Raw genomic sequence first — 25,034 nt, forward strand, 5'->3', positions numbered from 1 at the left:
GATATCTCTTTTGGAAAACTTTGTTTCTGATTGCAATCACATCGGCCAGACGATTGTCAGAACTTCAGGCCTTATGCATCAAACCCCTCCCTATTTCATCTTCCATAAGGACAGGGTATCACTGAGAACCAACTTTACCTTTTTACCAAAAGTGGTGTCAGAGCGATCTATCAACCAGTCTATTGATCTCCCAGTGCTCTTTCCTAACCATTCTAACAAGGGAGAGTATTGCCTGCACTCCTTGGATGTTCATAGGCAATTAAGGTTTTATCTGGACAGAACAAAATCTACCCGTAAATCAGACCAACTGTTTCTGGCTTTTTCTGGACCTAGACGGGGTCATCTTTATTAAAAGTTACATTGGTTTCATTGTTGAGAAATTGTGTCACCTTTATCTACAACAAAAACAATCTTACCTTGCCTCAGAGAGTCAAAGCACATTCTACAAGATCTATGGCAACTTCAACAGCTTTCCATGCTAAGGCTTCCCTCAATGATATTTGCTCAGCTGCAACTTGGGCCAAACCTCATACTTTTACTCTTCATTACAAATTGGACTTGGCCTCCAGAGGTAGAGCTTCCTTTGGTTCCATGGTGCTCAGGAATGTCCTTTCCATAAGAAAGAAAACCCAGGAATACAGGTAACTGGGGACTCTGTCCCATCAGTAAGGAATGAACGAAGATTAACAACATCAGATAAAGAAGTTATGTCTTACCATAACGTTCCATCTGTGTTGTTGATCTTCGTTCATCCGGAGGTTCTTAGTTGATCTTATGTACTCCTTTCTGGTAGGTCTGTTATGACCAGAGGTAGTCTCTACTTTTATCCGTCAACTTGCAAACTCGATCTGAGGTAACAGGGAGCAGAGTATTCTAGATAGGACCTTGGCTCGAGAGTTTTTGGCTGATATGAGCTTGGTATTGGCAGGCTTGGTTCCGAGGATGGAACCAATAACCCATCAGTAATGAATGAACGAATATCAACAACACAGATGAAACGTTATGGTGAGAAAAAACTTATTTTTTCCTCCACTGTAGTGCAATCTCAGAGTTGATATATTTAAGTAGGGGTGTGTGGGGGGCACAGCCCCCCACTTTATTTTGTATGTCTTTTTTTTTTTGACCCAGCGATTTTTTTTTTTTTTCCCTGGGAAAAGAATTGCTGTTCTGGCCGTTCAAGATAGTGACATTTTGTTCAATATGTGTCAACGTAAGGGCGTTCCATTTTCTGCTCTGTCGATATGCTAATAAAGACCTTACTTTTTAGGCCACTGTGTTTTTGGGTCTGCAGTGCTCTAGATTAAATAGAACGGGTGGTGGGCCTGTCATTTTAAGATGGCATTCCTTACTGCCTTCAGAAGTCTGTTTCTCACCTTTCCTTTACCATTTCTAGTCTGTCCTTTGCCTGAGTAGTGGATTCCAGATACCAGACCAAGAGACTTTGTTACACTGTCCATGCACCTCATTCCTTTAACACATTTAGTCTCCTCCTTACCATCTTGTGGTCCATTTCAAGCTGTATCCCATCAGTGAACTATTTTTAATGTAGCAAACCTTAGTTCATTTTTGGCAGGTAACTTAGTTTTATACCCAGCTTTCGCTCAACAGCACTATCCCAAGTAACCTAGTCTAGGTAACTGGGCATTAACTGGTCAGTAGCATACTGACCCAGAGCTGCTCGGTTTTATGGCAGGCACAAGCTGGCCAATGGTAGTGAAGGCCCCTCCTACCTTTAGCATGAGTCCGTGACATAAGTCTGAGTAGCTGCGATCCTCAATCCACTTACCACTGGCAAATACTTGTACTCCTTCTGGTGAAATTAGTTGGTGCGACCGTGTCATCTAGAGCCATTTTACACCATTGTGGCTAGTGGTAATGTGCCGCAGCCTGTGTTCCATATTTTGTATCTATGGATATTATGCATTACATTTTTGGGGGGAGGGTTAGCGCATTTTTCTGTCAGCACTAATAACTGTTAAGCTTCTTTCCTTGCTTCTTCCTTGCCAAGCTCTGTAGACTCATTCGTCCTGCAGGTCCAAGGGTTAAACCTGCTGCATTATACTTCATTCAGCCTGGAAGCATGGGTCGAGTACTAGGAGTAGTGCAGTCATCTGAGTGTGGATATTTTTGCTAGCCCTAACTTCCCTGTCCAAGTGTTTAGCGCATTCGTGTAAGGCTGACTAGGCAATGAGAAACTACAAGTGTGTGTCACCTCTCCTGTGTCCATGGGGTGGATAGACCATTGCCCATTTTACTTGTCCACCAACTTGATGTCTTTCTGAGTTCTGATCTCCACATGTCTCTACCAACATGCATCTCTCAAAATCTGTGCTGCTTTTCCAACTGCATTCATTTTTGGGTGGATTTTGTTGACATATCTTGCAAGTTCAGCTGTGGGGGTTTGGGTTCAAACCTGGTACCTTCTCTCCTTGAGGCCGAAAGCAACCAACATGTTTTTGGGAAGTGGGAGGAGCCCCACATATCATTACATCACATGATCTAACAAAACATTAACAATGACGATTAGGGGTATATCTTGTTTACTGCACAGAAAATTGGCAATCCAAAAGAAATTTTACTTACAAATTTTGAAACATACGAAATATTATTATCATTATACATTTATTCAAAATTCCTTTCTTGATAGATATAATAAAATGATGCTGAACAGTTCATGATCTCCTAAGAATATACATCCAGATTAGCATTTCAAATTCATGTAGTACTGTATCCTCATAATACACAAAGTAAATATCCATAATGGGTAATTTATATAATTTAAATGTTGTCCATCAAAGTACTGAGCAAATTATGGATAATAGTTTCAGTCTCCTCACAAGTGCACTATCTTTGTGTTAAACTTTATGCTTTAAAAACTTTTCATAGGCAACCACTAATGAATTGTTTACAATTTGAACATTTTCAAACAGGGAAATGTTAACATCATCTTCTTTCTGAGACTGATCGCTTTTTGAAAAGTGTCATCCAGAATTTCCTAACCAAATTCAAAATGCTTTTCTGAATACTGTGGAAACCCCTTTCTGTCTGTCTTTCTCGAGTAATTCAGGTGTTATGCCCTACCAAGTTGGATTTTTGGTTCCCTGTTATATGATTGAAGACGGATTCTTTCGAATGCGTCTTGATCAAACTTGAAAGCACAAAACGGCAAAATACCAAAATGGCATATAAGTGAATTCTTTCCCTGGGAAAGTAATTGCTTGACCGCCTTCTTTATTTTGCCGTTTTCGTCACTGTAGTGCAATCTCGGAGTTGGTATATTTAAGTAGGAGGGGTGTGGGGGGCAAAGCCCCCCACTTTATATAATGTTTTAAAGGTTTTTTTTTTCCTTTTTTGGAACAGCGATTTTTTTCCCTGGGAAAAAATCGCTGTTCTAAATGTTCGGGATTGTAACCATTCGCTTACATGGTGTCGATAAATCAGCGTTCGCTGATTTAATATAGACCCTGATTTTTCCAGTTTAGATTTACAGTCTAACTCATTGTACTGTTTTCGTGAACTTTTGTACTAAGATTTTCATATCTAATAGTTTAATGCAGGAATTAAAATGTAGGTATTAACATTTCTGAAAATGATTGCTTAGTGCTTGTATGCAATTATCAAGTTGTACTAAGCATAGACCAGTGAGTGCATCTGTTTAAGGGTAGTGTTGTTGTAAGTGTTGGAGTGTATTATTTTGCCAGGTATTAGACTGTTCACAAAGTTGTGAATGATTTTATGAATGCAGTAATGTACAGATCAGTGACAGGTAGATTTCTTCTCCACAGATTTTGGTTTCATGTTTGAGAGTTCACCCGGTGGCAATCTTGGCTGGGAGCCTGACATCAAACTGACTGACGAGATGGTAATGATCATGGGAGGAAAGATGGAAGCCACCCCCTTTAAGTGGTTCATGGAGATGTGTGTGAGGGGCTACCTGGCTGTCAGGTAAGCAGGATAAATAGTTGAGGCTGGATGTATAAACCTTGTCTATTTTAAAATAAGCTAGCATGTTTAAAGAAATAAGAATACATAGTTTTAGACACTGTTAAGGAGCAGTATAAGAATATTCTTTTCATGACTGCATCTTCCTGTGTTTGAATTTGTTTGCCTTCTTGGCATATGGTCTCAGCTAGGTAACTAGCCTGGTATACTCAGTTGTCATTATTCTTTTCTCATGTACCTATACTCACAACCAGTTTTAGGCATCATCAATCCATGTAGTAACCATTTGAAATGTTTTGGGCTCATATTGCCAAGTCCTGAAATATGGAGACTGGATGGCCCAAAATCTGCAGTTACATTACATATACTAAGTCCATAATTGTCATTTCTTGGAATATTCTGTTTTGATCAGGTATGGTGGTCTTAGAATTGGTATCTATACGTTCAGGAGGTGTGAGCAGCTTACCTCCCAAATCAGGGTATGCAGGGGAGCTAGCCCATATGCAAAGTCAAGTTTAAATGAGAAGAGCTGTGTTCTGTATTTGCTGTTGTCTAGCATTTTCTTTCTTTTTTACTTTTTGATGTTTTGAGACTGACAGGATTGCAAATCCTAACATTTCATTAGGGAGCCATATCTCTGTCAGCCTCATAATGCAAGAAAATTGGACAAAGCCTGACAAAATGGGAGAGAAAGGCCTACAAGAAGGGACAGATTTTAAATGTTGCTCTTATAAACAACTTAAGTTGCTAGAGTTACAGGGTTTGTGTTAGCATAAATTTTCCGAAGGATTTGAAGTCTGAAAGTCAAATGTATTTCACTATTTAGTGACTTCAGTTGTTAAATCATCCCGGTGATTTGCCAGAAAACCACACATTTTATAAGGAACAAACAAAAATATAAGGCAAATAAAAAAAAAAGATGGACATTCTGCAAAAATCTGGAGAGTTGAGAGGTATGGGGAGCCATCCCTGTCATTGTTAAGACCTGTACTAATAATAGATCCCCAACTAGAGCAGGCGAGATCCTTTAATAAGTAAAGGCCATGCATTACTTCTTGCAGCAGTAAATGAATGACAGGTGAAAACATAGTGTGATGAAGAACCCCTGAGAGCTAACACTGTGGGTATGTTCTTAACATTAAAATGCATCTTTGTACTGAAAAATAAATTCAGATTGTAAGTGTACGGGTCAAAGTTAAACATCAGGGCGAATCAAAGCAAACTTTACTGTCATTTAGAACTGCACACATGTAGCCTAAATGGAATTTTATGCATCAGCTCAGTTCTTGAGATTACAAAGGAAAGTGAAGCAACACATACAAGTAGAGGAATAAACATTATAAAGTGAGTCTCCTTCATTTTCATTGCTTGTTTAAAGGGATTCTTATTCTTTTATCCTGTTTAGGACCCTAACTGTGTAATTGTGCTGAGCAGTCTGTGACGCCACTAATCCTAATATCCGAAAACGTACATTGGCCCTCAATACTACTGTGGTTTTCATCTTTTTGAGGGTGTGTTAATCAACTTTAGATACTTCATTCCAGTAATGTAAATGCCACAGATAGTAGAAACATTTATTTTATCCCTTCCTGAGAATTGAACTTATCTGTACCATACCCTCCTACTTACTTCATGTGGGCTCTTATGAGAGGTGCAGTAGAGTTTGAGACAAAAAAATGAGCAAGCACAGGAATCTGCCTAGTTCCAACCTCACCTCCACAAGTGTTGAGGAAGAAATAAAAAAGAGAGAAACCTAGTGGTCTTAAAACTTCGTTGATGAGCTCAGTCACAATAATTTCCAAAAATCATAAAATCCGGGTAGTGTTCCAAAGCCACAAGCCTTTATTTGTCACAGATAAGCGATCCTCAGTAACAAAAAAATCTGAAATATTTTAACAATGTTAAACATATCAGCTTTTGTGTACTTAGAAGTAGGTGTGGAAAGTATACATATTGTTTAATTTTAAAACCAGCCTATTCATGGAAAACAGTATAAACAGGGTCGTAAAAGTACAGTTTAGAATAGCAGGTACCCACCCCCACCCACTACTCCTGATTAGATCAAACTAGATCCTAGTTAAGGAAAGCATTACTTGCAACCCACAGTCCAAGATCAGGTATTAAGAAAAGTATAACATATACATAAAAAGACTTTTAACTAAAATCGCTTTCAGCTAACTAATGCTGTAAAGCCTTCATCAGGTCTGTGACAAGAACTAAAATGAAGAAAAACACATTTATCTAATCATAAACAAAAACTAGAACAATATAAATATAAAAATACATCTGTTTAATAATATCAAGTAAATATCCATCCACGTGTATAAGTATGCATAAAAAAAACTGAAGTTGTTAACAGCTCAGAAAAAATGTTGGTGCTTCAAAAAAAAAAGCTGTCATGACAGTTTTCATGTATACAGCCCCAAACATGTTTACACAATGAAAACTAGTAGAAATAACATACAAAAAGACAGAAAACAGACAATGAAGTAAACTAGTAATGTATAAAAGTGTGCAGATGTGTGCATGAGCATCTACCAGTATGGTAAATGGGGGAATTATACCAATACTACATGGTAATAGCGACATGAAAAAAGGTGTGTTTTGAATCTACAGTTTAAATCTCTGGTGTGATGCAGTAAATCTAATCCAAGCAGAATATTTGACCTCCACTGGGTGCAGTTCATTCTACTATGGTTCTTAGTGTTTTGTTCGTGGGCTGCACCTGAGCAACTAATTGCTTGGTTATAATTCCCCCATTTACCCTGCCATAAACAAACTCTACAACAGAAGGAGGAAACTGATGTGGAATAAGGTGAAGTCTCAAGACTGGAAAAGCTCCCTTAGCCTCAACAAAAAGTTGAGATCCCTCATTAAATCCTCTAACACTAGCTATGAAAACAGAATTGCAGTAGATAGTAAAGACAGCCACAAAGCTTTCTATAGTTATGTAAAGAATCTCCATGGCAATACCCAGATTTGCTCTGAGCTGCTGGCACAATGATACCTCCTATACAGAGCCAAAAGATATTGCCAATATACTGGTCGACAGATTCACTGCCAACTTTACCCCCGTCTCCCCACCAAAGGACCAATCACAATACCAGTAGATTGCCAGGCACCAAGTTTTACTGCTGCACAGGTTAAAACAGCACATGTCCAAGGCCAAGAATGCAGCTTCTATGGGACCTGACAATATTCCTGGCTGTGTTCTGCATGAACTCCAGAGTGAACTGGCACCTCACCTGTGTTCCCTGTTCAATCACAGCCTCAACTCAGGCCTTGTCCGTACCAAATGGCGCACTGCTACAGTCATCCCTCTCTACAAAGAAGGAGCGACTACAGACCCTGGGAACTATCTCCCCATTAGCTAGGCGAGTCTGATATGCAAAGCTATGGAATGCATCATTGTAGACCTAATAAACAAGGATATAGGGAATCTCCAAACTCTGGATCCCACACAATTTGGTTTTGTGAAGGGTAGATCATGCCTGCTCAACCTGGTCGACTTCTTTGAATCAGTCACCAGAGCTGTGGATGAAGGCAAGTTGGTTCATACAGCCTACCTTGATCTGGCCAAGGCCTTTGATACCATTCCCCACTCAGGAATCATAGAAAAACTCACTATGTTAGGCATCAACCCTTGTATCACTAGGTGGGTTGCAAACTGGCTCACAGATAGAACCCACAGTATGAAAGAAGCTGATTCCAAGTCAGACTGCTGACCAGTCACGAGTGGAGTCCCACAGGTTTCGGTCCTGGGTCCTCTCCTGTTTGGTATCTACTTCTCTGACGTCCAGGCCAACACGAAGGGACTCTGGCTAACAAAGTTTGCAGACGATTGCAAGTTGGGAGCTATTATTAACTCCCCAAGTGATGATGACATCCTACAGAAAGGCCTCACTGAGCCCAACGACTGGTGTCAGAACCATGGCCTTAAGCTCAATGCCAAAAAAATCTGTCATCATCCCCTTTGGGAAAAACCTGGTTCCCATGAATTACCACATCACTAGTAGTCCACTGAACACAGAAGGCGTTATAAGAGATCTGGAAACACAGGTTGACAGCAACCTCTCTTTTGACTACTACATTGCCACTATGGTCAGAAAGTCCTTCTATGTGGCACATCTCATTACTAAGGGTTTTGTATCCAGGAAGAAAGAGGTCATTGTCTCCCTCTACTCTTCCCTCATTAGGCCAGTCATCGAGTACAATGCCCCATTTGGCATGTACTTCACTAGACACCTGCAACAACTGGAGAGGCCACAAAAGTGCCTCACAAGGAGGATCCTAGGCCTTAAACACTTGTCCTATATAGACTCACTCAAAAAACTCCAACTATTCTGTGTCTCATATCGCCTACTTAGAGGCAATCTCTGCTTGACTTAGAAAGCTATGTCTGACCCAGCTCTTTTAGAAATGCTACATCTAAAGAAATCCCAATCCCTCTGTACCACATGCTCCAGAGACCTCAACCTCATTACCACAATCAACAGAACAAGCTGGAGGGACAGGTTCATAACCCAGAGACTGACCGTGCTATGGAATAGACTTCTCATACATGCCAAACAGAGCACCTCACTGTCCCTCTTCAAGAGAAATCTTGATGAATGGATGGGAAATAGAAAATTCACCCTGGGGATCACTCCAGTGGCTCTACTTGACAGAGGCACTGGGAACTAAGGTTGGGTGACATAATGCCAGGTTAATCCTATGAGCTAGGTTTGTAAAGGCTCCAGGGCCATTAGCCTAGTACACACCTATGAACCATACTGGTGGATGCTCATGCACACACCTGCACACTTATACATTACTAGTTTACGTCATCCACTGTTTTCCATATTTTTGTTTGGTTTTTCTACTTGTTTTCATTGTACAAACATGTTTTTGGGACTGTAAACATGAAAACTGTCATGGCAGCTTTTTTTTTTTGAAAACACTTACATTTCTGAGCTGTTAACAACTTAGATTTTATGCACATTTATACACATGGATGGATATTTACTTGATATTATTAGACACGTCCTACTGTGGGCATTTCAGAGACTGTGACAAATGCAATATGTGGTGAGGTTAGTATGAACAAAAACAGAAATTTTAAAAAATCTTTCATCACTCTGTATACCCTGCCTGGATAGGAATATCATTCATCTATATTAGAGAAAAACTGGTGCCTTATAAGAGGCAACAGACAAGTAAGGCACAGACAAGTAAGGCACAGTGTGGGGGATAGACCAAACATCATATATAGAAAAGGTAAAAATCTTAAAACAGTGTTTGAAACCTTAAAATTTCCCAGAAAGAAAAAAAAATTATGGAATGAAAAAATGCGGTCACTGTGATTATTACAGGTATGTTCTTGTAGGTGACAATATTAAGGTGAATGGTTTTAAAATTAAAATACTTGATTATTTTACCTGTGAAACAAGAGGGTAGTTTATTGTGCAGTTTGTGGCTTTTGCCCTGCGTTTTACATAGGAAAAACAGAGCGTAGATTAAGAGACTGTGCCTATGAACATAACAATGAAATTAAGAAGAAAAAGGAAACAAATGCCCTATAAAACATGTGGAAGAACCTGGACATGACTGTAAATTAATTATTCTAGAAAAAGTTATACTTAATGAGGGTAGTGGCTCATGGTCTCTTAGTATAGAGAGGCGTGAGCTATACTGGCAGTTGTGTTTAAATGCTAACAATTGGCCAGGTTTGAATGACAAAATATCGCTGGTATGTGTTTTAAAGTTGAAAACACTGGAGAGCTAAGGTTTATTATTACCCATAAAGTTAAATTTGCACCTGCAAGATGTTTATAGCTTTTTAAACTTTTATGTTTGCATTGTATATGTTCTTTATCTATTTGCCACTGTTGCTTTAAAAAAGGAAACTTGTTCTGTTTGAGGGCTCAGTGGTCATATGACCTGTTTTTAGATCACCTGAGCTTATAAATTAGTCTGTTTGATGTATGCTTTTTTATCTGAAGAAGTTTCTACTCAAAGAAACAAAAGTGTTAATCAATTAAATGTTTGTTCTGCCAAGTAGAGCTGTGCTTCTCTGCCTTTTTGGTTCATATGTACAATGAGTATATATTCCATGATTAATTGGAAATGAGGCAGTATTCCATGATTAATTGAGAACTAGGCTATATTCCATGATTAATTGAGAATGAGGCTATATTCCCCGATTAATTGGGAATGAGGATATATTCCATGATTAATTGGGAACAAGGCTATATTCCATGATTAATTGAGAACTAGGCTATATTCCATGATTAATTGGGAATGAGGATATATTCCATGATTAATTGGGAATGAGGCTGTATTCCTTGATTAATTGGGAATGAGGATATATTCCATGATTAATTGGGAACAAGGATATATTCCATGATTAAAGGCTGCCGCAGGCATCTCCAGGTCAGCTGAACTGGACTAAACTTTGGGCCGTTATCGTCTGGAATGTGGACTGGACAAATTTATGGTAGCAATGAGAGGGATGGGGAGCACTGCTTTCTGGACAGTTTCAGGAGTCAGGATGTATTGCTGTGAATCATATTTGTCATCCTCAGTGCTAGGTGTTACTGGGATCTAATAGTGACTTTCCACTAAAACTTAACTTTTCAGACAGGTAAAACTTAAGTTACCTACTTTCACATGTAACTTCTCTAGTGCATACTGCAGTGTTTAGGATAAACCATTTTTTTTCATCTTACCTTTAAGCATCCCGGTGACTAGCACTTGCTCTAATACCTGCTGGAAAGCACTAGGAAGTTTTAAACTGATACAAGCACTCAACTCTCCTTATTAATAAGGAGACATTAATCATAGGCACTAAACAGCCTATAATTGCAAAGTACCTTGCTAAGGTAAGGGAAAACAGCTCCTGTACTTTTCAAAAAAAAAGCACCAAACCAGGCATGTCCAAGGGTCAGCTTCCGGTGATTTCTCCTGTCCACCTGGTGAATCTGGGCATACTGGGGCAATGCAGCAATTGCCTCATGTACACAGACAACCCTCTCCTCCTACCACCCAACACTACAACATGTGAGAGATGCACTTACATAGCCAAACTGGAAGCAAAGCTCTCTCCACCCAAGATTGTGCTAGACATTCAAGAGGAGAAGGTTAACACCCGCACTACACCTCAAGCAACCTATAGCCCTTCTAAACTCACACCACCAACATCCACCCATAGCAACATTAAATCCACATATGCGGAGGCCCTTAACTGTAACCTGCCCAAGCAACAAGGGCCTCCGAAGATGAAATGCAAACAAACACCAGTCACAACCAAAGTGTCACATAGCTCACAACACCAGTGTGCCACCCAGCAACAGCCCCTAAGGCAAGACAATGTACCTAACACTTTAGTCATAGGTGACTCTATAGTCAGGCACACTGATGACCCACTCACCAGGCTGAACAAGGAAAGAATTACAGTCAGCTGCCTGTCTGGTGCCAGGATCTGCCACATAACTCATGCACTCAAGTCACTCCACAACAAGTACAAATATGACTCTGTCATTGTCCATGTTGGAGTGAATGATTTGAGACGTACCTCCCTGAACTACATGAAAAGAGACATGGAAGAGCTCTCGATCATGTGGCCCAGGCAGGTATGACCCTAGCCCTGAGTAGCATCCTGCCTTCACCCAGAATGATACCACAATATAAGGACAAAATGATTGACTTCAACAATTGGCTAAGCTTCTGGCGTCATTCAAAGGGGATCCAGTATCTGTCTGCCTGGGACGACATGATTGACAGACCACAATGCTTTGCCAGAGATGGTCTGCACCTGTTACCCTGGGATTCAGGTTACTGGCTAAGGCTCTTGCCACCCCTATAGTGCCTTTTTTAGGCAAAGTTCAAAGGACAAAACCACCACTGTAACAGGTTACAAGCATGCAAAATCTGAAGGTAATGCTACTCAATGCTAGAAGTCTAAACCTCAAAATGCACTCTCTTGAGGCACTCCTAAAAATGGAGAACATCGATATCTGTGCAGTAACCGAGACCTGGTTCAAGGCTCCAGAGAGCACCCCTGCAGTACCAGGCTATAACTCTTACCACACTTTTCAGCCACCAAACCAGGATCAAAACACTAAAGGTGGTGGAGTGTCCATATTCACACCATTAGGTTAGTTGCTCAGCACAATGCATCTGAAATTCTCCAGGTGCAACTAACACTAGGTAAGACTGCAATCCAAATTGTAGCTTGCTACAGATCCCCCACTATGCCCCAAGATTCTCACTACACCTTTCTAAACATACTGGAAAATATTAATATACAACCAAACACCCTAATACTGGGTGATTTCAGCTACCCTGCCATTAACTGGGAAAACTACTCATGTACCAACACCTTTGCCCAATGGTTCTTGGAATTCATAAATTCCAGTGCCCTGGATCAACTAATCCATAGTCCCACCAGGGGCTCCAATATCCTAGACCTGGTCATTACCAATATGAGAAATCAATGCTCCACACCTATGGTCATCCCCTTGTTGGTCAGTTCAGACTATAAGCTAATCACCCTTAACATCCACATCCCACCCCCACCCCCTAGTAAGGAAACCTCCATAAAAAAACTTCTCCAAAACCAACTTCATGCTACTCAAGTCAGAAGTTACAGACCTCATGACACCCATGCAGATGTGAACTGAAAGTTCGACTGCTGAATCCTACACTAAGTCATTGTACAAGCACATCCACTCATGCATGAATCATGCCATCCCAAATAGAACTAAGATGTTCTCCTCAAAAAAAAAGGAAGCCAATCTGGTGGTCCCCTGCCATAAACAAACTTTACAACAAAAGGAAGAAACTGTAGCAGAAAAGAAGAAAATCCCAGGATGCAAAAAACTCCCTTACCAGCCTCAGTAAGAAGCTGAGATCCCTCATAAAATCCTCCAAAGCTAGTTATGAAAATAAAATTGCCAAAGATTCCAAAGACAACCACAAGGCATTCTATAACTATGTCAAGAATCTAAATGGCAATGCTCAGATCCGCTCTGAGCTACAACAGAATGGCATTAAATATACTAATCTCAAGGATTTTGCCAATATCCTGGCAGATCGATTCAGTGCCAACTTCACCCCCCTCTCACCCCCTAAATGGCCCATCTCAATACCAGAAGATTGCCAAATTCCAGTAATAATGGCCACACAGGTAAAAAACGCACTCTCCAAAGCTAAGAATGCAGCATCCATGGGACCAGATGACATCCCGGGCTGTGTACTACATGAACTACAAAATGAACTGGCACCTCACCTAAGTGTCATGTTTAATCATACCCTCACTGAGTAGCGCACAGCTATAGTTATCCCACTCCACAAGGGGGAATCACCTTGGATCCAAGGAACTACTGCCCCATCAGTCTGACGAGCCTGATCTGCAAGGCCATGAAACGTATTATCAAGGAACTTATAAACAAAGACATTGGCAACCTCCAAACACTGGACCCCACCCAGTTTGGGTTCGTGAAGGGTTAATCTTGTCTCCTGAACCTGATTGACTTCTTCGAATCAGTCTCCAGAGCAGTGGACGAGGGTAAGGCAGTCCACACAGCCTATCTGGACCTTGCCAAGGCCTTTGACACCATCCCCCACTCTGGAATCATAGATAAACTTACTAAGCTGGGCATTAATCCCTACGTCACTCGATGGGTTGCCAACTGGTTTACTGACAGAACCCACACTGTAAAAGTAGCTGACTCCAAATCCAGCTCTAGACAAGTGACAAGTGGAGTACCTCAGGGTTCAGTCCTGGGACCTCTCTTGTTTGGCATCTACTTCTCTGAAGTACAGGCCAACACTAAGGGACTCTGGCTAACAAAGTTTGCAGATGACTGCAAACTGGGAGCCATTATTGAATCCCCAAATGATGTGGATACTGTACAAAAGGGCCTTACAGAAACAGATGCTTGGTGCCAGAGCCATGGGCTCAAGCTCAATGCCAGGAAATGTATAGTTATCCCCTTTGGGAAAAAAGCATGTACCCATGAATTACCACATAGGTGGCAGTACACTAAACACCGAAAGTGTGATAAGAGACTTAGGGACACAGGTGGAAAGTGGTCTCACCTTCAATAACTACATCGCCGCAACAGTCAGGAAATCCTTCCATGTGGCACACCTCATCACTAAGGGCTTTTCATCCAGAAAAAAGGAGGTCATTGTCCCACTGTACTCAGCCCTCATTAGCCCATTATAGAATACAATGCCCCATTTGGTATGTACCTCTCAAGACATCTGCAACAACTGGAAAGGCCGCAGAAATACCTCACTAAAAAACACAGGCCTAACGCAGATGCCCTATGCTGACCACCTTAAAAAACTCCAGGTATACTCTGTTGCATATAGTCTACTCTGAGGTGATCTCTGCTTAACATACAAGGCCATGTCAAACCCAGAGCTGTTGGACATGCTACACTTAAAGAAATCCCAATCCCTCAGAGCCACACACTCTAGGGATCTAAACCTTGTCATCACAGTAAACAAAACATGCTGGAGGGGTAGGTTCCTGACCAAGAGGACTCCCCAGACTCTGGAATAGACTACCCATACATGTCAAGCAGAGTGCCTCTTTGGCCCTCTTCAAAAGGAACCTTGATGATTGGATGGGAGATAGGAAATTCACCCCGGGGATCACATCAGTCGCCCTGCTAGACAGGGGGTCCTTGGAAGTAAATAGTGTGGGAAGAAATAGCCAGGGAATTGTTATAGCTAAGCTTGTATAGACCCTAGGGCCGATAGCCTTGTACCAACCTATGAACGTATAATCTGGGATTTACTTCCTGTCTCCATTAACTCCTGCCTGTATTTTTTAATTACTTTTTTTACATACTGTGTGCCAGCCACTAGCTTTCCTGTGACTCAGTTGACTTGTTTCCCAGGAGGCAGTCTTAAGAAGCCATCATACAGGGTGGTCATTAACATTTTCTGTTCAATTCTTAACCCCTAATATCCATCACCAGCCAGTGCATTTACCACGCAGTACTGTCCTCCTGGGCATCTTCAGTACTGTGTCTGCTCAACTCCAGCTATACAATGTGCACTGCTTAGTGTGCACACCACCGTAGCTGCTTCCCTTCACCCAGGATGAGCAAGGCAACATCAGCTGATCACTCCTCTGATCCCTTGTTGGTTTCTCCAGCACCTGGGTTGCTAGTCATTCCAGGTCTTCTGGGTTTGCAGCAAGGCTTCATTCCTCTGCACAGTGCTAACATAATTCCTGATGTTAAGTTGTCAATCTCGCCTTCATTCTTGCTTGATGGGTTCGGAGCCGAGGATGCACTTGCTAAGCTCGAGAGTCACTTTTACCAGCTCGAGGCAGCCCCATATCCCATGATGCAAGGCGGTAAGTACCCAGATCTGCTATGAGGTCCTCCTTTTACCAGCTCCTGGTAAGTGATTCAATTCTTTAATATTTTAGCCCCTTTTTGCCAAAAACCCTTATATATTTAGTTTTAAGTTTATTATTAAGATTTTCTGACAGAAAATTCCCTGTCTTTAGTAATTTTTTAGTCAAACCTTACCCATCCCATCCCCCTCCCTGTTAGGGTGTGTGTGTGTGTTTTTTACTTGTAATACCTTTGGTATTTTGTTTAATTTAATTCTTTGACTGGTGTGTGTGTGTGTTGTGTAACACCATGTCAAAGGAGAGGGTCTCAGGCTTTAAGAAGTGTGACTCGTGCTGTCAGAAGATGTCTCTGACAGACGGTCACACTTCTTGCCTGTATTGCCTGGGGCCTCTTCACCTGCAGGACTCCTGTGCTATTTGTCATTCCTTCAGCCAGAGAGTCCTGCAGGAAAGACGTAATGTTGATACTAAGAGGGCTCTCCGGATAAGTCGGCTCCATCTAAATCAGCCAAATCTTCCAAGGCCCAGGCTTCTGTGTCTAAGCCTGCGGCTCGGCCCGACTCATTCTGAGTCGAGATCGGCCCGCTGGAGCCGATTCTGGCTTATTCAGCTTTCGCACCGATGGCTATCGGTGCCGATTCTGCATTGACCACTTCGTGTCGTTCCACCACCATGTGGCAGGCATCGGTGTCGGCCCGATCGGCTCCGGCACGTTGCTTTTTTTTGTATCGGCTCCGCTGGAGCCGATGCATCGAGGCTTCCTGTCGGCCCCGATAAGTCCTCGGCTCCGACAGGATCTATAGTTTCATCGGTTCCGATGGCTCGTTCCAAGAAGAGGTCGAGGTCTCCTTCTTTGGAGCCGATACTTGGGGTCTTCGGGAATGGTTACTGCTACGGCTGGAGGACAGATACCCCCTTCTGTTCCTTCAGCCTCTACTCTTATCTCCTCTTCGAGACCTTCCTTAGAGGGATTCGGTGGTCGGGCTTCCATGGTCTCCTCCGAGGGGGTGAGTGGCATCGGACCCTTGTCCGAGCCCGCTCTTCCCCTTGGAGCCTCGGCCTTGGTGAGCTCGGCTCCGACATCTGCCTCGGAGACTTCCCTTCGGTCCCGGAGTTCCTAGTTCTTCGAACGGGTTCTCTCGGACCTGCCTGGGAGGGAGCATTCGAGGTGATGAAGAGTGTACTGGCCACTGGTATCAGTCAGCAGTCTGTTCCCTTAGCTCCTCCCTCTATAGTGCCTGTTGACATCTCTGCCACTTCTCTTGCAGCAGGACCCAGAGATCCTCCGCCTCAGGTTTCCCCATTGGGAATTTCCCCTCTTCCGAGGATTCTCCTGATGTTTCAGGAGATCCTCCTAGGAAGAGGACTTGTAAGAGGAAACATGTAGACTCCCCCGAGTCTGTCACTTCAGATACTGACTTTGATGAGTCAGAGGGATCCCTAGATCCCCCTCTGAGGATGTCTCCTTCTCAGACATCCTAGAACTCCTTAAACAGAGGGAAACTGGCCCACCAATAATCCCTCTGAGGATGAGTCAGTATACCTAGAGGCGGATCTCGGCCCTCCACCTCCTGGGTGTCTCCGCCTTCGACTCCTGATGCAGGTTAGGCAGCTCCTGACTCTGTTGAGCCAGTCCCTAGGAGGCCTTCAAAATTTATCACTGCCCGAGCGACAAGCAATTCCTCACTAAGGGTGTCCCCGCTGATGCCATGGTGGTGGCTGCCACCAAGAAGGAACTTGCAGATCCTTCCGTGGCCCATCCTCCTAATAAGGACTCTAGGACCATGGATAGGTACGTAAGCGGATGTTTTCCTCAGCGACTTTTGCTATGCTCGCTGAATTATTTATGTCACTTCACCAGACTCCAGAGGGATATCCTTAAGGAGCTGGGTGAAGTAGTACAGGATCCTACAGCTGCAGGAGCTCAAGAAAAGATTGCTTCGCAGCTTGGAACCCTAAATTCCATTGCAAACTCCTCCATGCGGCTAATATCATATGCTGCTGATGGAGTAGTAGAGCCGCAGGTACAGGTGTGGCTCTTAGACGCCAAGCCTGGATGCGGCTATGTGATTTTGCAGATCCCTTCAAGGCATCCTTCACAAATTCTCCCTTTGATGGGTCAGCTTTGTTTGGCCCTCAGGTGAAGGAAACTTTGACCAGGTGCGAACAGGACGGCAAGACTCTTTCTGCTGTAGGAGTCCGTTTTTCCACCCCTTCTAGACCTTATCCCAAAGGACAGAAAGGTGGAAAGATGTGGTTCCGTAAATCCCAAGGAGTCACGCCGATTCACGTGGTCAGTTTACCCCTAGAGGCAGAGGGGTAACAACAACAGACGCCTAGAGGCAGAGGGGGTCCAAAACCAGGGAAACAGAGAGGCTCTCTGACAAGCCCTTTCAGCATCCCTGAGATGTTGCCGGCTGTCCCTCCTTGGAGGCAGTCGGGAAGATTATCACTGTACCCAGAAGCCTGGCATTCCCTCACTCAAGACAGATGGGTACAGTCGATTATATCCAAGGGTTACATAATTCCTTTCGAGGAAAGTCCATTCCCTCAAATTCCCTTCCAGATGTACCACCCGGTCTAAGGAAATTGCAGAGTTAGAAGTCTCAAAACTACTGCAAAAAGAGCCATTCAGCCAGTTACAACAGACCATTCAGAGCCCGGAATCTACTCAAGGTTCTTTTGGTCCCCAAAAGACGGGAGACTGGAGACCAATATTGATCTCAGCAGACTCAACAAGTCTGTGAGGAAGACAAGATTCAATGGTCACTCTTCAGTCAATTCTGCCCTTCTTACAGAAGGACAACTGGATGTGCTCAATAGATCTTCAGGATGCACTATCACATCAAGATTCACAGACGCCCAGGAGATTTCTCCGCTGGGGTCCAGTCATTTCCAGTTCAGAGCCCTGCCCTTTGGTCTCACTACAGCCCCAGAGTGTTCACCAAATGCATGGCAGTGGTCACGGCTCACCTGAGACGCCAAGGATTCCAGGTGTTTCATTATCTCGACGACTGGCTCCTGTCAGCCACCACCAGGCATCAGCTTATACAAGCCAGGGATTATACAATAAATCTTTGTTCTCATTTGGGCATCTCGATCAACTTAAAGTCATCCTTATCGCCCTGCCAGTCTATTACCTTCATAGGCGCAAACTTAAACACTGTTCGGATGTCAGCTACCCTTACAGATCAAAGAGTTTCAGACATTCAGACTCATGTCAGAATCATTCTGGCCAACAAGAAAGTACAGGCCAGAATGGTTCTAAAGGTATTAGGCCTCATGGCTGCGGCCATTACTCTTCTTCCCTGGCTCGATTCTACATGCCTTCTTCAGTGGATGCTGTTCACACAATGGTCATACCAACAACACCAGATTCTGGTGACCCAGACTTGCAAAGAGCATCTTGCTTGGTGGATCACATCTCCTCAGGTTCACCAAGGCAGGTACTTTGTACCCCCATCCCCGATAGCCACTGTCACCACGGATGCCTCCCTGATCGGGTGGGGGGGGTCATTATCAGGGCAGGATGGTTCATGGGACGGCAGCCGCTCGCGTACCATCTGCACATAATTGTCCTGGTGATGAGAGCAGCGCTTTTAATGCTGCAAGCCCTCAACGACTTTCTTCCCGTAGGGACAATTGCAGTCCACACAGACAACATGTCTGTAGTTTGGTATATCAACAAACAGGGCGGAACCAAGTCCTACCCCTTGTGTCGAGAAGCGCTCAGACTTTGGCAATGGGCGATCTCCTCTCATCGGTTTCTGGTAGCAACGCATATCCCTGGGAAAACCAACATTGTAGCGGACAGATTGAGCAGAGCTATTCTCATGCCTCACGAGTGGTCTCTCAAGCAATCTATAGCGGAAGAGATTTTTCTTTTTTGCTACTCCCCAAAACAGCAAATGTCCAGACTTCTTCAGCCTCTTCCCTCTATCAGGCCATCCCCCCAGAGACGCTCTGACCCAGGATTGGCCCCAGGGACTTCTTTATGCCTTCCTCCTTTCCTCTGATCCCTCAGGTTATCCAGAAAGCTACCGTTTTGAGAGCCAAATTGATTCTCATTGCCCCTTACTGGCCTCGACAAGTTTGGTTTCCGTTCCTCCATCATCACCTTTTGGTACAGCCGTGGCATCTGGACCCAGTGCCAGATCTTCTGATTCATCAATCGGGTCAGCTGCACCGGTCAATCCCTTCTCTCAACCTCACAGCATGGTTGCTCCACTTCCTTCCTTAGCCAGGCTTCCTTTGATCTCTAACCCAGTTAGAGACATCATAGTAGCTTCACTAAAATCCTCTACCAGGAGGATTTATACAAGCAAATGGAAACGTTTCTCTTATTGGGCTAAGGCCAAGAATATTGATCCTTTTACTGCCCCTGTTCAGGCAGTCCTGGACTTCTTAGCAGAGATTTTTCATGCAGGCTCCTCTTCTTCCACAGTTAGAGTTCAATTGGCTGCTATTTCCAATTTTCATGTCGGGATAGCAGATCATAATATTATGTCCCATAGGCTCTGCAGGGCCTTCTTGAAAGGAATTTTCCTACTAAAGCCTCCAATCAGGAATCCTCCTCCTCAGTGGGATCTAAATTTAGTGCTGACATCCTTGATTCTTCCCCCCTTCGAGCCAGCTGTTTCTTGTTCCCTGAAATATCTTTCTTGGAAAACTTTATTCCTAGTGGCTATTACATCTGCCAGGAGGGTGTCTGAACTTCATGCTCTTTCGGTTCGACCCCCCTATTTGGTTTTTCACAAAGACAGAGTATCTTTGAGAACTAATCCAACCTTTTTGCCTAAGGTCGCTTCAAAGAATAATTTGAATCAATCCATTGATCTCCCTGTATTTTTCCCTAACTATTCAGATAGATCTGAACAAAAGCTACATTACCTTGATGTCCACCGTCAACTTAGATATTATTTGGACAGAACAAAAAAATTTAGAAAATCTGATCAACTTTTTGTTTCCTATGCGGATAATAAAAAAGGCCTTCCTGTTTCTAAAGTGACATTGTCCAGATGGCTTTCTTCGGTCATCTCTGAAATTTATCTGCTCAGGGGAAAACAGCTGTGCTCAATACCTAAAGCACATTCAACTAGGAGCTTAGCTACTTCTACAGCTTTTCAAGCTAGACTTCCTTTAGACACTATTTGTGCAGCGCCACTTGGGCCACTCACACTTTTGTTTCCCATTATAAATTGGACTTGGCCTCCAGGGACAGAGCCAGTTTTGGCTCTACAGTCCTCAAGAGTTTGTTCCATTGAGCCACCCAGGATAGAGGTGCTAGGGACGCCGTCCCATCAAGCAAGAATGAAGGCGATTGACAACTTAACATTAAGTTATGTACTAACCATAATGTGCCATGTGTGCTCTCTCTCTTCTCGCCTTCTCTCTCTGCCTCCCTCCTTCCCCTGGCCTGGACAGACCTTGTTATAAGAAACTATTATGCTAAAGACCATTCAGTCCTGGTCTTTCTTCCATCTGCAAGTTTTCTTTCTTCCTTTGGGAAGTATTTTATGCTTGGTGCTATTGCCCTTTGTCATCAAACGAGATCTGGGTACTTACCGCCTTGCATCATGGGATATGGGGCTGCCTCGAGCTGGTAAAAGTGACTCTCGAGCTTAGCAGTGCCGTCGGGAGCCGAGGGATCGGGCTCCAACCCATCAAGCAAGAAAGAAGGCGAGAGAAGACAACTAACATGGAACGTTATGGTAGGTACATAACTTCTTATTTTCAACTTTCTGTATATTTCCTGATGCTAACAAATATTCTTTTACCTTGTTTTTTTCCTAGGTCCATTTATTTTATTGAGATCCTGCATCGTTTTCCTGATATTGCTTCTACTAGTATATTTGGGTCTGTTGTGATATTCTTAGTCTTTTAGGGGATTGATTCTGAGGTTTATGCCATGGCTAATGTTAAGGAAGTCTCAGAGTTTTGGATAGCTTTGTCAGTTTCCTATCATTTGAGAGGTATTATGCCTGGCACCATTACTATTCATAACACCGAGGATAGTACCAGGTCTGGACTAAGCCTGGTGTTGGCAACATCTGAGGTTTGTTCAGCATCACCTCCCATTTGTGCAGCTCACATAGCTACTCTCAAGTAGGGTTACCTGTAGTAGGCTGGGGACCTCCATTTTTCATTTCCAACCTGTACCTACAGTTCATTTAGATCATGTATAAGCACCTCCATTTTATGCAGTTAAGGATCCCTTTTTGGACAAGTGAGCCTGTTATGTGCCCAGGTCTGTGGGTGATATAATTTTGACCGAAGTACCCGGTTCTTCATTCTGCTTTCTCTGCTAGAGGTGGAGGAAGAACGCAGTTGACTGTCCCAATAAACAAAATTTTGCATATCCAAGTGAGGCTTCATTCCCTTTTTCCTGACTGCTGTTGGTTTTGCTCAGGAGAAATAACTTCATCCTCAAATCACCTGCCATGCAGCCTGGAAGTCGCTGCTTTCACTTGAATTGAACATGGTTTCAGTTCACTCTGTTAAGGCTTAGAACTTCCTTCAGTCTTGCAGCAGTGTTTTTGGAACACCTTATTTTTTCAGGTCCCATTTTGTCAAAACCTAGTGCAGTCTTTCTAAAACTGTGGGGTGAGGTATTTCTTGATAAGTCTTATGAGTGAATGGAACTTTATGTTGGAGGATCACTTAACCACAGAGAAAAGAGAGAGCAGCTCGGCTGCACTACCAGTTATTTTTTTGCTGCACGGTTCATTTAGTAGTATGTCCATTGTTTTTGCTGCACGGTTCATTTAGTAGTATGTCCATTGTTTTTGCTGCACGGTTCATTTAGTAGTATGTCCATTGTTTTTGCTGCACGGTTCATTTAGTAGTATGTCCATTGTTTTGCTGCACAGTTCATTTAGTAGTATGTCCATTGTTTTTGCTGCACAGTTCATTTAGTAGTATGTCCATTGTTTTTGCTGCACAGTTCATTTAGTAGTATGTCCATTGTTTTTGCTGCACGGTTCATTTAGTAGTATGTCCATTGTTTTTGCTGCACGGTTCATTTAGTAGTATGTCCATTGTTTTTGCTGCACAGTTCATTTAGTAGTATGTCCATTGTTTTTGCTGCACAGTTCATTTAGTAGTATGTCCATTGTTTTTGCCAAAGTGATTTCCAGAACACTGCAACAAGTATCCTGACTGGGGTGTGTTTATTTTCCTGTAATTCTGGAGATTTTTTCCAAGGCCAATGACTTCCCCAGAAAAATCGCCAACAAGTGTGCCTGTAGGGAAGACGGATCCCACCCAAGGAGTATCACCTTCAGTGCCTTTTCTGTTTAGAAGGGAGACATCAGGTGTTATCGTGCAAGTCTTGTGCACTTTTAATAAGGAAGGCCTTACTTCATAGCATTTGCAGCTTTGTTGGGCATAAAAAGATTCTTACTTTAGGTTAAGGGACATTTGTCTCTTCTGTTGAGAAAGTCTTGTGGTTCTGGTAGGCAGAAAACAAAATGTCACATCAGAATTGATGAGTTTAATACATTAGGTTTGAAACATCCTGTTGGCAAATGGCAATGAAGTCATAATAACCTCATCTGCCCCATGAGAGCCAGAAGACACTGATTACTGTGATGAGCATCTTTGCTCACCCTGGCTATGACATCTGTTTCTCCTGCTTCTCTATTGTGTCCCCTTTAGTGGCCAGTAGTCGCATAGTGGTGGTAAAACATAGCCGAGCCAGGACAAAAATTATTACTGTGTCACAGCCTGATATCTATTCCCAGGCATTAGCAGAGGACCAGCCCTAAGTGTGCACAGCAAGGGGATGATCTCCTTTTCTTGATACTATCTTAATTTTTTTTTAGAACTCAGTCCAGTGGGTAAGGGAACAACAATTTTAGCAGTGTGTAAGAAGTACCTAAGATGACTGAACTTCCATTCTTATAACCATGTGAGGCAAATATCCATCTAAGGGGCATCTTCCATCGCTGAGATATGTAGCAGTGTAGCTGTGGATGTATGTTCTGGAGTTCCACCTGCTGCTTCTACCATAAGGAAAAGCGAACCTTCTCTAGAAACCTTGTCCAGCTCAGATGTTGAAGAATTTGGTGTTTGATTAGTCAACTCTTGTTGCCAAAAGGGGATGCCTGAGACCCACGTTTCTTTTTTTGCATTTCAGTGTTAGAGTTTTTTTAATATTGAGTTTCCTGCAACTGCCAAGTGAACTGGTTTTATTTATTTATTTATTTTATTTAATTAGATTGGTCACATGCCTTTTAATACATACGCCCTAGGTTACTTGTAAAAGTTAAAGTAGTGGAACATGGTGTTCCTTGTTCAAACTAACGAGTGCTGATCTGTCTCCATCACAGACCTTACATGGATGCAGTGGTCTCTCTAGTAACACTTATGCTGGACACTGGTTTGCCGTGCTTCAGAGGACAGACTATCAAGCTTCTAAAGTAAGTCATACAAATATAATTGATTGTATGTTATTCTGATATGTGTGTTCAGAGACAGAGTGAGTAAAACAGATGAAGCGGTGAAATTACAGTGGGTCATGGAGATTGCTTCTTGAGTTTCCAAAGTTGTTATTGAGGAATTTTGTTTAAATATATATATTGATAAAAAATATTGAAATAGTTATGAAATTGTTTGAAATAAAGCCTTAATAGCATAAAATGCATAAAATGAGGAAAATGACTGCATTTTTTGCTGTGTGACACTTTTTCACATTAATTAAAGCTGTTCGAGATATCTAAAGTGTTCGCGCAAGTTTGTTTAATGTTACAGTACAGTTATTTCACAAGATACAGTCATCTCAAAGCATGTTTTGCAAAGTACAGTATTTCGAAGAGTTTATTGTACATTTGAATCTTATTACAAGTACTGGCTTTATATGCATGTTTTTATGTAATTAGAAGGGCCATTTTCTCAGTGTGTTTGAGCATACTTTGTTAGCATGGCTGAAGGATTTCGTAGACCAGCCCCTCTTGTCTTTGATGATAATATTGCAGAGAACTGGAGAGCGTTTGAGCAAGAGTACGATATTTTCATACAGTTATTTCGCAAGATACAGTCATCTCAAAGCATGTTTTGCAAAGTACAGTATTTCAAAGAGTTTATTGTACATTTGAATCTTATTACAAGTACTGGCTTTATATGCATGTTTTTATGTAATTAGAAGGGCCATTTTCTCAGTGTGTTTGAGCATACTTTGTTGGCATGGCTGAAGGATTTCGTAGACCAGCCCCTCTTGTCTTTGATAATAATATTGCAGAGAACTGGAGAGCGTTTGAGCAAGAGTACGATATTTTCATACAAGCTGCATTTTCTGATAAAGATGATAATACAAAGGCATTTATTCTGCTTAATTTACCTGGTTCAGAAGCCATAGAAAGAGAGCATTCATTTGTGTATGCCCTTGCTGTGTTTGCAGGAGAAGGGGAAAATTGCCATATAGTGGTACCAACTGAAACAAGGGAAGACCCCAAGTGCTTAAAACATAAATTTAGAAAAATGCGTAATCTCCAAACAAATATTACAATGGAAAGGCACTTATTTTATACAAGGGATCAAAAGCCTGGTGAAACTTTTGCAGCATATATAACTGACTTGAGAAACAAAGCTAAAACTTACAGATTTGACGATTTAAGGGATGAGTTGATAAAAGACAGACTTGTGTGTGGTATTAAAGATGATGCTGTGAGAAAGATTTTGTTTCATGACAGTGATTTGACTTTGAATAAGGCCATTGAAACTTGTGAAATATATG

General features: G+C 42.4%; 1 protein-coding gene across 1 annotated transcript in view; it reads left to right on the top strand.

Annotated features, from left to right (window-relative positions):
* PI4KA (phosphatidylinositol 4-kinase alpha) overlaps positions 1-25,034 on the top strand; it is a gene marked incomplete at its 5' end in the record, with an annotated part of 2,160,482 nt that overhangs the window by 2,081,035 nt on the left and 54,413 nt on the right. The window contains 2 exon segments of the mRNA XM_044068731.1: positions 3,786-3,945; positions 23,632-23,721. Of these exon segments, the coding sequence (XP_043924666.1) occupies positions 3,786-3,945; positions 23,632-23,721 (250 nt within the window).

The sequence above is a fragment of the Protopterus annectens genome, chromosome 4.part0 (genome assembly GCF_019279795.1).
Source record: "Protopterus annectens isolate FY-2018-M chromosome 4.part0, PAN1.0, whole genome shotgun sequence".
In the NCBI taxonomy this organism is placed as follows: Eukaryota; Metazoa; Chordata; order Ceratodontiformes; family Protopteridae; genus Protopterus; species Protopterus annectens.